Raw genomic sequence first — 14,460 nt, forward strand, 5'->3', positions numbered from 1 at the left:
GTCTGCTCTCCGTCAGCCACACGTCCACCATAACATTTGGAGAAAAAGACTTTGCACGCAAGAACAAAGCACCCTGGGCTCAGAGGAGCACCAGTGAAATAAAGACAATCCTGTTTTAGTTTTTGTTCGGTCCAAAGAAATCATGTATGGGGCCTAACACACACCGTATGTATGATATGATGAGTTTATTCGCCGATTTTACTTGTTTTTTTTAATTCTAATTTTTAAAACTTCACCCAGATTTTATTCTTTTGCAAAAAATCGCACTTCATCGCATGTTATTTCAGTCGATAGAAACTTTGTCGATGGTGATAATAACGACTGAAACAAAACAAATAAAGCTTCCAGAAAACCACGATAGTTAATTTTCCGACGCTGCTGCACAGAACATTTCTTTGTGTCTGTCTGTTTCCCTTTAGGAAGCTTTTTTAAAATCTCTGAAGAACATCCTATTATACTTAAGTAGTCTCTCGAATTAATCGTTTGTTAATCGTCTCTTACTGATAATGGAACAACTTTTGTGAGCTGAGGTGTGTTCCCTTCCACGATTCACTTATGTTATCATTAAAATGTCCGAGTGCCATAAAATATTCGCCAAAATACGCGGAGCTATTCAGTTAATATAACAAAAAAAGTGAAGAATTCCTGCTGAATTTAATCAACACTGATAACGATTATCTTTTGCTAAACAGAACGTAATGAAGTTGACGTACAGCAGAAGCTGCTGAGTCCATGAATTCCTCTGTAGTTTATTTTTTCCTCTCATATTAGTGCTGAATGTCCGCCCCCATACGTTTGTAAGGGACATAATTACGCTTATAGAGCTGGTTTATTGAGGCCATCACTGTTGGTAACTCGTCATGTTTTTCCTCACTGAACATGTTTCATATGAATATCATTTTCGTTCAATCAAACAGTTTTATTAAAAACAGGCTGCTGGAACTGAACTTAAATCTTAGAGCTTTCGTTTAAAACTATGGATCTGATTTTTCATGTATACTTCATTAAAATATTCTGCTGGGCAGCTAAGTGTGTGTGTGTGTAGAGAGAGAGTCACGGTGCTGTTTTGATTTAGTCGTAATCTGAGCCTCAGATCTGTCCCATTATTATTTTTTGTTGTTTGTTTTTTTTCTTTTACAAACTTTCATTTTGAACAGTTTCCTCCATGGCTGTCGATCACGCCGAGAGGTCATCCTTAAAAGCTGTGGCCACTTTCTCAGCGAAACGACACAAAGCATGTGGTAGTCAGTACAAATGCTCTAAAACACACTAACGTACGCAATTTCCTCTTGAAATATTGTACAGTTATATTGATGTTTCGTTTGGATAACGTTTCTGTGTGCTTTACTTAGAAAAACATTCCCAACACTGTAAGTTACACGCTAGAAGTCCCTTAGCTCGGTTTAATATTTAAAACCTAATTCAAGAACTATTTGAATATATATATATAAAAGTTAAATACCTTTAAAACTTGGGTTATATTGAAACCACATGTTAACTATGATTTCTAGCTCAGACGCAATGACAACACGAAGTAACATGCAGAAGAAGAGTCTTAGTTGAATCTCGGGGAAAAGGACGGATGATCAGGACAGGACGCTGCTGGACTCAAGTCTCACATCCTGAGATGTTCATCTTTGTGTCACAGCAGTGTTTCTAAAAGGCAGGCCTCTCTGGCCCCAAGCTGCCTTTTTTCACGTTTTGTTGGAGATTTAACAGGATCATTTTACAGATGCGTCATTGCAAAACTGCAGTCTGCTGGATTCTTTTAATGCGTTTAATGGGGACTTTGGTGCGTAAAACCTGAAACGTTAACACTTTGGGTAATTTTGCGGTTAAATGTATTCATGAGTGGGTGCTGTAGGCCCGTGTGGGTAAGATTAAACCGGTCTTTACTCGGTACATTTTCTTCCCATGTAGTTTGCTGCTCATCTGTGAGAAAGCAATGACCTTAAACGACCACCTCTTGCTACACTGACCGCCTGGTGAGACTGCGCCCTGGAGAAATCACAACAGACTGCACTTTGTTTGGTGTGTTTTGCGTTCACCAGGGTCCCGAGAACATCTGGAGAGAAAAGTCACATAAAGGCTTCATAGGTGAGTTCCGTGTGTAGAAACCTAAATCCCAAAATGGGTTTGGATGTTTTGAAAAAGGGCCAAACTGTTCATGTTGCCATCTCCGAATGACATTTAAAAAATATGCAATCAATCAGTTGTTTGTCGAAGCAATCTGACGCCTTTTCAGTTCCATGAAACATGAAATATCCTGTTCAGAAGATTGCATCTTTTCTCGTTTTGAGGCAGGCCTTCTTTTGCACTCATTAACTTTGCAGCCTTGGAGATTCCTACACTGTAGGTCTAACAACATTTTCTGCTGGGACACTTAATTCACAGTGTGCAGCCAGCGATGTAGGCGACACAATGCAAAGAGCTTTAGTCAGTAATCGCTTTTGAGGATGAGTATCTGAGTTTACGCAATCAATATGAATGTGAGGTGGGTAAATTAGAGTTTAGATGAGTTTAACCTAAACTAAGTCGATGTAGAGCTCATGTTTAAATGTGAGAATTATGTACATTTTACATCAAGGGTTTCTTTGTTGAATAACAATAAAGCTACACATTCCTATCTGTAAAATGAATAGATGCGTCAGGCAAAAGGACTCACTTTGTGAGAGCATTTGCTTCATCATTCAGTCATCTTTATCAACAACCTACCAACGTGTAAATGTGCACAGCAGCTTCTTAACACTGAGCAATTTTGGGGCTTCACTCCATTGCTGGATTCAGATTTGGTTTTCCATAGAATTATATTTCGATTGTTGAAGTATTTCACTCGTGATTTTAAAAATATTGACGCTCATTTAATCGGAAAACAACATAACAGTGCGTCCTCGCCCCTTAAGAATGAACTGCTGTTAGCCACATGAGCTGACAAAACTGCTTTTGAGCAGTTTGTACTCCTACCTCAGAAAACCTTAGAGGGGCGGTGCTGCCTCCTCTCCTCCTCCCAGCTTCTGGCTCTCACAACCGGGAAGGCTGGCTCGGGGCGTGCGCTCTTGTGAGCAGCTCCCAAAAATACTCAGAGGGGCGGGGGGGCAAAGGGGGTGAGACAACTAGACAGGAAGACAGATCCAGATCGATGAGACCGAGGTAAAGAACCACCATCGAACTTCGGGGCAGCAGTTTGTTATCTTTTTCTCACCTTTAAGTCTCATTACGCGCACTGATCCTGCTGCGCTCCAAACCAAGAAGATGCCCAAATCCTCACCTTGTGTATTCCCATGTTCCTCCTTGTGGCTGGCATCTTTGGCTACTTTGGTGGTACAGTCAGCACTCTCCTACTCTTCTTCTTCTTCCTCTTCTACTTATCAGAGACCTGCTACCGGTGGGAAGCGACCGGGCTTCATGGAGAGGACGCTGATTCTCCTGGATGTCAACACCCGCAGTCCGATCAGAGTCCTCAACGACAACTTCCTTTCTTTGCAGCTGGACCCCTCGATCATCAAAGACGGTTGGCTTGACTTTCTGAGGTACTAAAGAGTTTTCCTGCTTACCAGCAACATAGATCTGTATCCGTGTCCACCTCCAAAATGTTTGGTGGGTCTTTTATTCGTTACGCGCGCAGCCACGTTGTCTGAATTGCCATAGAGTGAGCCAGCACGTTTCTTCCTCATTCAGGGCACTGAGTGGTCCAATGCTCCACAACACTGAACGGTTTTCATCGAGGCTGGCAGAATCCAAACATCAGATAATTTAATAACGTTGACGGCGAACCACTGGTGCAAAGGCGAACCATTCTGAGCTTATTACGGTTACAGATTTTAGTATACACTATCCCACTGTACACTTAACAGACTAGACTACAGAACAAAATATACATTTCACGAATTATTTTCCTTAACTGTATTTTTTTTTCTTAAAACAACTGAAAATCCCATTTCCAGTGCCACTCACGTGGTTCTGACATTTTTAATATTTGGTGAACTGAATTGACTTAATATGGTTTTGTGACTTTTCCCCCACAGAAAAGCCAAAATGTCACCATAGAGCCGCTGGCACATGGTTAAGCCACTGATCACAGTTCAACACAAAACTTATCAAGAATTCAATAGGTGGACTAAAACTTTTTGCCACACAGATATGACTAAGGACTAGTAGGAATAGTAGCCTATCAGAAAACGTGTTATTAAGTCACAGGGTTTTTTCAAACTCACTCTGTATCATTGTGTGCGATTTGGTAAATATGATGCACAAGATGATCTCTTTTTGTACAGTAATTTCACAAACTGCAAACCATTTAGCCTACTGAAACTGATTACTTTATATGTGCCCAATTATCGCCCTCATAATAAAATAAGGAGACAGTAAAATTGTTTTATTATTTCACAATAAATGCATATTATCTTTTTTCTTTTAGTTTTCAGTTTCACCACATCACGCATTATTGCTATTCACATTTCCTTTATTCATATTTACAACTTTGTTCTGGAATAGTTGTGTATTTCCCTTTTTTCTCATAATTAATACAATGTACACTTAGTAGCTTCATCAGCTACAATTCGAGTAACGATTAATTAGGTTAAAATAGCGACAGCAACAAGCTGCAGGCTATACTGTTGGTCGGTCGTCACTTTAGGCACCTTCCGTCATTTTATTGTGTAGAGTTTAAGCCGACTGCCACGTAGGCTGCAGGCTGTAATGAAAAATTCAGTAATTTACAACAAAATAAAAGTCTCTCATTAACTTAACTTTCATTTGTTTTTGTAAACATTCATTTGTAAACTTCATATGCACTAGAAGTTAACTTTTTCAATGTCACAGAGAGTTAAATGTATACTTTGTCGTGCTGCATTCAGTTTCTGTAGGCCAATATAATAGCAGCAAAGAAGGCTATTATTTATTAGCAATGATAATTAATTAGATTTTTTACTTGCACTTAAAAAATAAGCACAGGACCCTTCCTTACAAATAGTAAACGTCTTCAGATGCTAAGTGGATAGTAAAACCGTTCAAACTCTAGACGTAAATATATTACAGGTTCTGTGTTTGTGTAGCTTCGTGCTGTTTTGTCCCACCGGATGACTGATGATCTTGAAGCCGTTCTTTGGGCCCGCTGGTGTCAAACAGAAAAACAGAACTGCAGTTTTGTCATACGCTTACGGCGCTTTATAAGCTACAGCAAAGTGAAATGACTTCTTTTGTATCTATCTCCTGTAGGCTTTCTTTCTTAAAATTTTCCCACTACAGGTGTTAAATAAAAGTAAGCCTTCCCAGGTCTAAACTGAACGGAAGATTAACAAGAGGACGATTCGCTTTGTCGCTTTTCCAAACGGTTTATGCTCCTCCTAAGTGTGGCTGTGCTTTTCTGTTAAAGCTACAAACACACAACATTCAATAGGCTACTCAATATTTTTTTATGTGTGTGTGTCGTTGTGTCTTGTGTATCCGCAGCTCCAGGCGGCTGGTGACCCTGGCCCGCGGCCTGTCGCCTGCCTTTTTGCGTTTCGGCGGAAAGAGGACCGACTTTCTGCAGTTCAACAACCAGAAGAACCTCGCAAAGTTCAGAGGGCCGGGACCGGACTACTACCTGAAGAACTACGAAGACGGTGATTAGACATGACGTTTCTCTCCTTCTTGCTGGTGTTAATGTGTGTTTGTGACAGGCTTTTACAGGCTGCGTAGGTGTCTCTTCCTCGTCTGCCTGTGGTTTTTCTAACTGTGTGAACCGTCAGATGCACTAAATGATTTTTTTAGTCGAGGATTAGACCTGTTCTTTCCTCCAAAGGTTAGCTTGTTTTTTAAAGTTTAGGTAGCGTTCAGTTTCCTCATTGTTTATTATGAGCAGCTAGCTTAAACCAACGCCGGTCCTACGTTGAATTCTGACGTTACCCTCCTGAAGTCAATGTTGAGTTTTTTTTTGATAAAAACTGTTTCAGAGAGGTGTTTCTAATATTTGGTGTATTTTCTCTAAATGGCGTGAAAGACCTCGCCGTATGTTACAGTAGGCTAAAGTGTAGAGCCTCCAAAATCACTGCATTAACATCTTTTAAAAACAGGTTCAAGAAAACATGAAAATTAAAATGTTATGATTTATTGAAGGAATCTTGTATTAGACTACATTGGCTTAAGCTATAGGTGATATTAAGTCCCAGCTATGCTATAGGACAGGAAGGGTGTTTTTCTAACACACATTTGTGTTAGTTTTTCAACAGCATCAAAAAATTCTATCTTTCAATTGCTATAAACATATTCTGTTTTCATTAAGTAACAAAGGTATGCCATAGAAAATGTTTAAAATTAAATAAGCTTTAGGGACTCAACAGGTGACCAAGGCTTTACTTGGAAATCACATTTTAAAGCAACCTCAAGGAGCAAAAGTGTTTTTTAACCTGTGCAACATAATGGTTTTTTGACTAAAATAGCAACATAAATAGGATACTGTTCAACTGTAGGACAACTAAAATATTAAAGCAGAATTCATTTCTTCCCATCTATGCTTGCTTGCAGACATAGTGCGCAGTGACATTGCGCTGGACAAACAGAAGGGCTGCAAACTGGCCAACCATCCCGACATAATGCTGGAGCTGCAGCGGGAGAAAGCTGCCTCCACACAGCTCGTCCTGCTGAAGGAGCAAGTGTCCAACATCTACAGCAACATTACGTTAACAGGTAGGAGATCACACACACATAAACAGGTCATTTTTTTGTTGTTGTTGAGTGCGCGCACATTGGGAAACATGTCATCCTTGTTCACATAGCATCGTCTGGACTTGTAGGTCCTGTAGGTCATACACATGTGTATGTGCACACGTGCATGTACACTCAAAGAAAGTTCAAAGCATGCCAGGGGAAACCATCAGCTTTCAGAATGACAAATGTAATTTGTGAAGGAGGAATGTGGAGATGGATCGAGCGGTGCAGCAGCAGGGACTAGTAAACAAAGCACTGACATTTTCACTGGTCAACTCACTGGAGTCCTGATTTTGGGTGGGCTGCATTTCTTATCTGTTACTGTGATTGACTGGGATAGAAATGAGGAGAGAAGAGAAAAGAATAATCGAGGGATTTGTCAGTTAAAATTACTGATGTTTTTGGAGTTGTCCATAAACCTGCACTACGCAGTGAGTTGCCTAAAAAGACGGAGTTGATGCCCGATTGGATCAGTTAACATTCTTTGTGCGGTTTTACTCAGCTAAAAAGACCGAATTCAAATTTATTTGGCTGGTTAAGGTAATAAAGAAAATATGGTGAACTAGAAGCCTGAGCCGAAGAAGTAAGAAAATAAGGAAGTAATAGAAATACAATAGATCTAATCTCTGGGGGAAAAAAACAAGAATAGAATTTAATTTGAACAATGGTGCTTCTCCCAGTGTTTACTGCTGTGTTGCCTACTCATACAGAAATCTCTTTAGCATCTTGAAAAGACAGTGGGTGGGGATTGTTTTTGGGTGGGCAGAGTGTTTATTTTAAAACAGAGAACCACCCAGAAAGTGAGTCTTTAAAGCCAAAGAGCTCCTGGACAAATCTTTATGAACTTGGGATTTGACCAGCAAACCATTCAAAGAGTATAGATTAATTTTGTGTAGTGTGGACCTTAAAGTCAAAACTTACAATGCCTTTTTATTATTAAAAGTTTAGATGTGGTGATGTGCACAACCCCATTTAACTGTAGATCCAGAGAAATGTTTGGCTCTGCGTTCTTAAAAGATGAATTGCAGCAAACCAAAAATCCAAATCATTACATTTACTGAACCAGAGGCCTCACGTGAGTGGGACTGCAGTGTGTTTTCTGCGTTTTCAAAAGGTATCACTTTCCTGGAGCGAAGTGACCCTCTGTGTGTTGCCGTATGAGTGATAGAGGAAGATATGAATAACACGTATCTGCGTATTTACAGATAGTTTCAAGTGTAACAGTCAAAACACCCTTGTTGCATTTATCAAAGTAGGCAAATACATAGAAGAAGAATTTGGATCTGCACATGTGAGCAGTCAGTTCACAAGTTCACTTCATGAGTCATGTAGTATACTGCAGCACCCGATCATTAATTTTGTTGTTTTGCCGCGGTCCTCAAAGGCACTGTGGCCTTTGCTGTCTTTAATTTTGTCACCTACGTGAACTTGCAGTGTTTCATGTAGGCTCATTTTCCAAGGACTGCGTTAGAATTTTGCACTTTTCATAAGTCAAATTTAACCCAATATGCTGATACAGATTAAGTGTTGTTTTCAGATGATGTTTGCGTCAGTGTATTTTGTGATCAGTACAGTAATGTGAATATGATGGCTAGGCAAGTAGAGCCGTGCATTGTGTATTTCAGTCGGCAGTATCAGTGAGGTAAGGCCTACAGGAAACGAAATGTGCCTGCAAAACGCAGTATCCAGACTACAGTACAATACAGAGATAACCAAAGAAAATCAGTCTCAGAAAATCTAAAAATTAAGTGATGGTTTTGCACACCATCGTACCATTATTATCTGAATAGTTGTATCCTGGTAAAAATGATTGTAAACTAATAAAAGCATGGCCGAGACAATTTGCCTCTGTCTCACACATGTGGTGCACTGCTAATATTTCTCAAGCTGACAACCACATTTCCCATAAGCCCCGCACTTTCTTGTAACAAAAGGACATTACCACTACCACTGCTCACTTTGCTCAGCTGCAGCGTGGAGGCCAACAGAGGCTGCCACTCTTCTTTGTGATAGTCAAGTAAAAACAAACATGGTAATGAGTTACTGATGATAAAATATGCATAGCTGCTTTAAGCTCAATGTGTTTTCAACAGACTGTGATTGCTTTGGTTGAATGCCCAAAATTTAAATGTAAACATTAAAAATGATTTTGTAGATGGGTGTTTGATGAAATGTAAGGTCAAAATATTGATCCAGTAAAATTTATGGCAGTAATGAATCACCACTGAATGTTAATTCGGCACATACTGGACATATTTGCATCACTTTACTGATTGATTAGGACCCTATGTCTCCCGGTGTGATGGTTTCTATTAAAGGGTAGAAGTGGAGCTGAGAGACAAAGAGCCGCACTGTGCTGTTTTTGAGCAGGTGCCATAGTTGTTATCAGACTGGTTGGTGCAGAGAGGGGGATGAAGCCAAGCAGAAGGATTTTATTTACCCAAAGCTGATTTACTGTGAAGTGTTCTCACAGAAACTCTCATTCTTCTGAGCAGCACAGACACAAGCTGCAGGTCTGCCGCTTGGAAATGTTGCACAGACGTCTGAAGAATATGCTCTGCCATTTTCTTTTTATGGTACAAAAAGTTGACTCTAGTCTAATTTAACATACATCGACTGTTTTCATGAGGAAATGACTCACCAGAATAAGCACTAATGACGCTGGCAAAGTCCTGAAGGTGTGAACATGTTCACAATATGATCTCATTATTACAATCAGCTGAACTCCATGCATGTTGTGTAAGCAGGAATCCGTACAAAGACCTCTCATCTCTGTGGTGGAGAGTAATGGGTACAGAGGCACGGTTTAAATATGGTAACAATCAGCCAAAGTTGTGTGTGTGTGTGAGTGTGAGAGAGTGTGTGTGAAGGCAGGTGGTGTTTAAAGGACCTTTAACAGTCTTGCTCCATCCTTTTCCACTCACCACTGTCTGACCTTTGACCTAGGCTTGTTAGAGCTATCAATAATGGGGCCACTCTGAGCTAACACAGAAAAAGACACACACACACACACACACACATCCAGCAGGGGAATTAAGTTGAGAAAATACCCTGAGCTCAGACAAGGTCATAGTCAGGATCATCTCATGTCTCTCTGCAGGAGTATATCCCTCCATCAGGGATCATGTTTTAGGTTCTCACTTTTCTTCCTCTGCCTCCTTCAGTTCCTTCATCTTCACAACTTTACACCTCTGCCTCATTTTCTCTCCCATGTTTACTGTAAGTTTAGCTGTGTATATTTCATGTGAAAGTCCTATGTTTATTTGACACCTCCGAGAATGAGGCAGTCAATCCGTTCAACTTGTGACCTCAAAGGCCCCATCCATGTGTTTAAGGCTCAAAGGATAAACACGACTCAATTTAGGAATTCCTATACTGTGTTATTCTTGTCGTCTAAGGCTGACCAACCAATATTTGTGAACACGGACAAGAAGAAAATCTTCCCATAACAGAGAAACTGGAGAAGCAAGAGTCCAACATAGGATGTTTTTAGTTAAGTTCTGCAGCTGCTCATGAGACAGCAAATAGGAAACTTGTTTGCTGTTTCTGTTGGAAGTATCGAGGATTTTTCTTTAAATGTTTTCTTTGATTTTCAACAGATAAAAAACATGCTGCACAACTGAAAAAGATACAGGATTTAGTTTTGGAGCAAAAGACTTGTTTTTGTCTGTTTGGTGTTTAGCTGTGAATGGCTGCACTACAGAAAAGGTTGCGTAATTGTGTCTTTTGTGTATATGGTAGATAAAAGCTGTAGTGTCTAAATGTGGACCTCACATCAAAAATTTAGATTCCCTTGATAGACGTACACAGTTTTTCATAGGTCTATTAAGACTTAGACGCATGTATTTGGTTGTTTTACGGGTCCTCCCACAAGAGGATGTTTTGTGTTCAACAAAAAATATGTAATTTCAAATAATTTTATATCATTATAATTAAAAAGTTGGAAAAACTAAAACAGATAATAAATAAAGGACACACAAAAAGCTTAATGATAAAACTTGCTTGTTAGCAGTCACTTGGGGACTAATGACAATCATTAGATCTGGATAAGTTAAGTTAGTTTTGGTGCTCTCCACATTGTATTTACATTCTTTCAACTTAGGCAGTGCCCAAAACAGCATGGGAAGGAAAAGTCTACATGTACAGGAAGAAAAACAAAGAATAACTAATTATTACATTATGTATTCGTACAAGCAACCTTATATTATAATAAAAAAAAGCGATTATCTATAATCTGATTTATAAATACAAGTAAAGATTACAAGCGATAAGTGCCCTCTAGCTGTAAGTCTTTATTTGAGTTTTTAATTGGCTGAATCGCAACTTGGATACTGAGGTAATGTTGCTGTTGGGCCAGTTATTTTAGCCATCTGGATGAGATGAAGGGGCTAAGTAGGACATCTCCTCAGTAAGTTAGTATGAGAGATGGGAGCCAGGTTTGTAGAGAGAAAAAAAAACATTCTCATTTCATAAATCTGAATGGATTGTCCTATGCACCATAGGAAATATGCATGTGACAGTAAATGTAGCAATACTTCAAATCGGTGAATTCCTCCTCTGCAGTAAATAAAGCTCAGACTAGCCATCATGGATGTGTGTTGCAAGGAGATTCAAGTTTTGATAGACTGTGGTAAAACAAAACTAACAGAGGAGGACGCTTGGCTGATTTGACACCACATCATCCATGCAGTTTTAGTTATATTGATATCCTGATTTTTTTGGTTAGCGGCATCACATTAAAGAGCATTATTGTAATGCTAGCTGAGTCAAAAATTGGCTTCATGATCAGGCAGATGGCATGCGGCCTGACATCATGATTTGCACTCTCCTCTTTCTCTCTTGCTTAGTCTGATCTCATGTGTGGAGTATCAAGTGACACAAATGTTTACAGTGTCTAATCAGTTGTTAGCTTTAAGTAAACACTGAACTGAGAGCTGAGAGCACATCGGACACTAATACCTGAGCCCCTCTCTTTGAACTGACACTGAGGTGCAGCAGTCTCAGCCAGAAGCCTCTCGGGGAGAGCTGCAGGGCTCCATTGAAAGGAAACACGAGAATATAGAGAAGTGTGAAGCAAAACTAATGTAACCCTGCTTTCACAAAAAATGCGCAACAGAGTAAGGCTGTTTTTTTTTTTTTTCCAACTGGGGTAAAGGCTTTGTGCTCCTGAACAGCTGCATAAACCAGAGTACAGAGCAGTGCGCACTGTCCTGATTTTCCACACGGTTTTTTGGCCAAAGTTGAACTAATTTGAACTGGAAGTGGATGTGTTAGCCTCCATGAGTTCTTGTATTGACAGGAGGAGGTACTTCTATCTGCAGATCACAATGGAAGGTGAGGCCTTTTTATGCAGGGAAATGGAGTTCGCCTGTTATTGCAAACCTGCAGTGGTCTTTGGCCTTTTCTTAAACATTATCACAGTATTTCTCTAATGCGACTGCTTTGATGATCTTAGATAGATAGATAGATACTTGATTGATTGTGAGGGAAATTCAAGAATGAGACACACTTAGACACACGTTAAAACACACTTTAAACACTTTAAGACACACTTTAAATGATCTTTACCTACCTTAACCATATCTTTGCTGTGCAGAAAGCTGAATTTTAAAAATGTTGCCACTGGGCCCTGGCACTGAACGTAGGCTCTGCAGAAATGTCCAGTGTAGTTGTTCTTGAGTGTTAGCATAGAGGAGAATGGAACAAAAGTTCATTTTGTACATATTTGAAATATTTTTTTATCCAACCATGACATAAGATGAAAATATAAAAAATGGCAGACTAGAATGGGGATGCCAAATGTGAAAAATAATACTGCTGTATGTCTTTATGAAACTTGTAGCATTTTAGTTGGCTGCTCTGTATGATGGTTAATGCTTTTTGGGTTCTACTTTATTCCATATTCTACCTGCCACTGCCAGTTACACCCGAGACATAGTGCCTGCGTGAACATGCGGGTTTCCAGTGTCACATCATGTTAAGATTTGGCATCTTGCCTTTTTTTTCCCCACAAAAATAGAGAGTGAAAATGATCTGTTGATAACATCCTATCAGCATTTCACGGCATTTCCTATGTCTATATCTGGAGAATATGTTCCAGACGTGAAAAAAATGCAAAACATCAGGTGAAGGGCAATATTTTCCCAGTTCAGTCGCTTTGCTCATACAAATTATGCATCCTGCACATTACACATCTGATATGAAACGGGAGTAACTAAAGAGCACACATTTTGAAGTTTTATGGTTGCTTTGGCTCAGTTATTGCATGGGAATTTCAATGTGCAGGATGCTTATTGTACTACTGTAATGGAAAAAAACTGAAATCAAATTCAGAGTCCTTGACAGGAAGCATAATGAGTCATTAAACCGCTCATACAAGGCAGGCAGAAGGTTAAAAATCTGGAAAGACAAACATTAGGAGCAGGCATTGAAAGGGGAATTTACTGAACATCTGTGAATGGCTTGAAAATGTTTTCATCAAAATAAACTGGCACAGCTGTCCATAGTCAGAGAGCCTCTAGTTATAACTTTCTGTTTTTACTCATTTGAAAATCAAAACATATTTTCTTGCAACAGTGGGAAACATACTCCATCCTTCCTATTAGTTCTGCTATACGAGTCGACCCAGCCTTTTATCCACTCTTTCCTTAATGTTTAAACCTCTTTCTAAGGATGGAGTAGAATTGTTTCTCCAGCGCCTGTCTTATGTCTTTGTTTAAAATTCCCTCGGTGAATATGCGCACACACTCACACACAAGATGTGAATTGTGATGTTTTTGGTGTTGCAGCTGCCTCAGCACCAGGTTCAGCTTCAGCTTGCTGCTGAATGCAGCTTAATGGGAGTTTCCTTCGCCAAGTTTCACACTGGAACACCGCAGTGCAGCCAGTTGCTATGACGGCGGGAGAATGAATACAATCGGCTCTGATTTGTTGATATCCATAATGATATCCTGTGATATGAGCAGCCATTGTGGATCTTGGACAGAGCAGGGGTAAAACAAAGAACATTAAAGGTTGTGTGTATGTTTTTAAATATTATGGATTGCCCAGCTGTTTAAAGATGAGAACCTGGAGCCCTGGTGTGCTGTACTGTCAACAACTGAGAGGAGTTTAAACTCATAAATCTGCTGGAAACAGAGTCCCTGTGTTTTTTATACAAATACATTAAGCTTTGGAACATCACCAGATACATGTAGTGATCTCTAACTGTGGTCTCAGCTACTCAACACAGTTTTTTTTCCTTGTTTCTGACTTGCCCACCCAGTTAGGCATTTAGGTAAAATGAATATCCTTCTATTTTAAGAAGTGGTATTTACCATATATGAATTTTAAATGTTTGTTTTGAGGAGAGAAATTTTGTTAATCTCTTACTCCACAAATTGGTAACTGAAGGCATAACACATTGTGTTTCAACAATAAAATTTGGAAAAAAAACCACTAGACTTATGTTAAATATATTGTTGAGTTGTCAGGTTTTACTTATATTTTCCCAAAATGTTTCCAACACTGTTCAGACTCAGAGAAATCCATAATTTCATTCAAGGTAACAGTGCGTTATTTGGTCACCTGTCCATGGAGTCACATCCCTTTGCAGATTCTAGTTTCTCTGATTTCCGTGGGAAACACCACATGATGCATCAGAGAGTGAACAAGTAAGTCAGCGAATGTTTGTATGGATCACTTGTACTGGAGAGCAGTTATTCATTTTCATTGGCGTTGGTGGTTCTTTAACAACGAAGATAACAACTCTCACGATCCTAGGCTGCTTCA

General features: G+C 39.5%; 1 protein-coding gene across 1 annotated transcript in view; it reads left to right on the forward strand.

Moving 5' to 3' along the window:
* The first annotated feature begins 3,180 nt into the window (after window positions 1–3,180).
* Window positions 3,181–14,460, forward strand: part of hpse2 (heparanase 2) — a 49,185-nt gene continuing 37,905 nt past the window's right edge. The window contains exons 1-3 of the mRNA XM_046402421.1: window positions 3,181–3,530; window positions 5,452–5,606; window positions 6,508–6,669. Of these exons, the coding sequence (XP_046258377.1) occupies window positions 3,253–3,530; window positions 5,452–5,606; window positions 6,508–6,669 (595 nt within the window). The 5' untranslated portion in view covers window positions 3,181–3,252. The remainder of the gene's footprint in view (window positions 3,531–5,451; window positions 5,607–6,507; window positions 6,670–14,460) is intronic.

Source organism: Scatophagus argus, chromosome 10 (assembly GCF_020382885.2).
Source record: "Scatophagus argus isolate fScaArg1 chromosome 10, fScaArg1.pri, whole genome shotgun sequence".
Classification (NCBI taxonomy): Eukaryota; Metazoa; Chordata; class Actinopteri; family Scatophagidae; genus Scatophagus; species Scatophagus argus.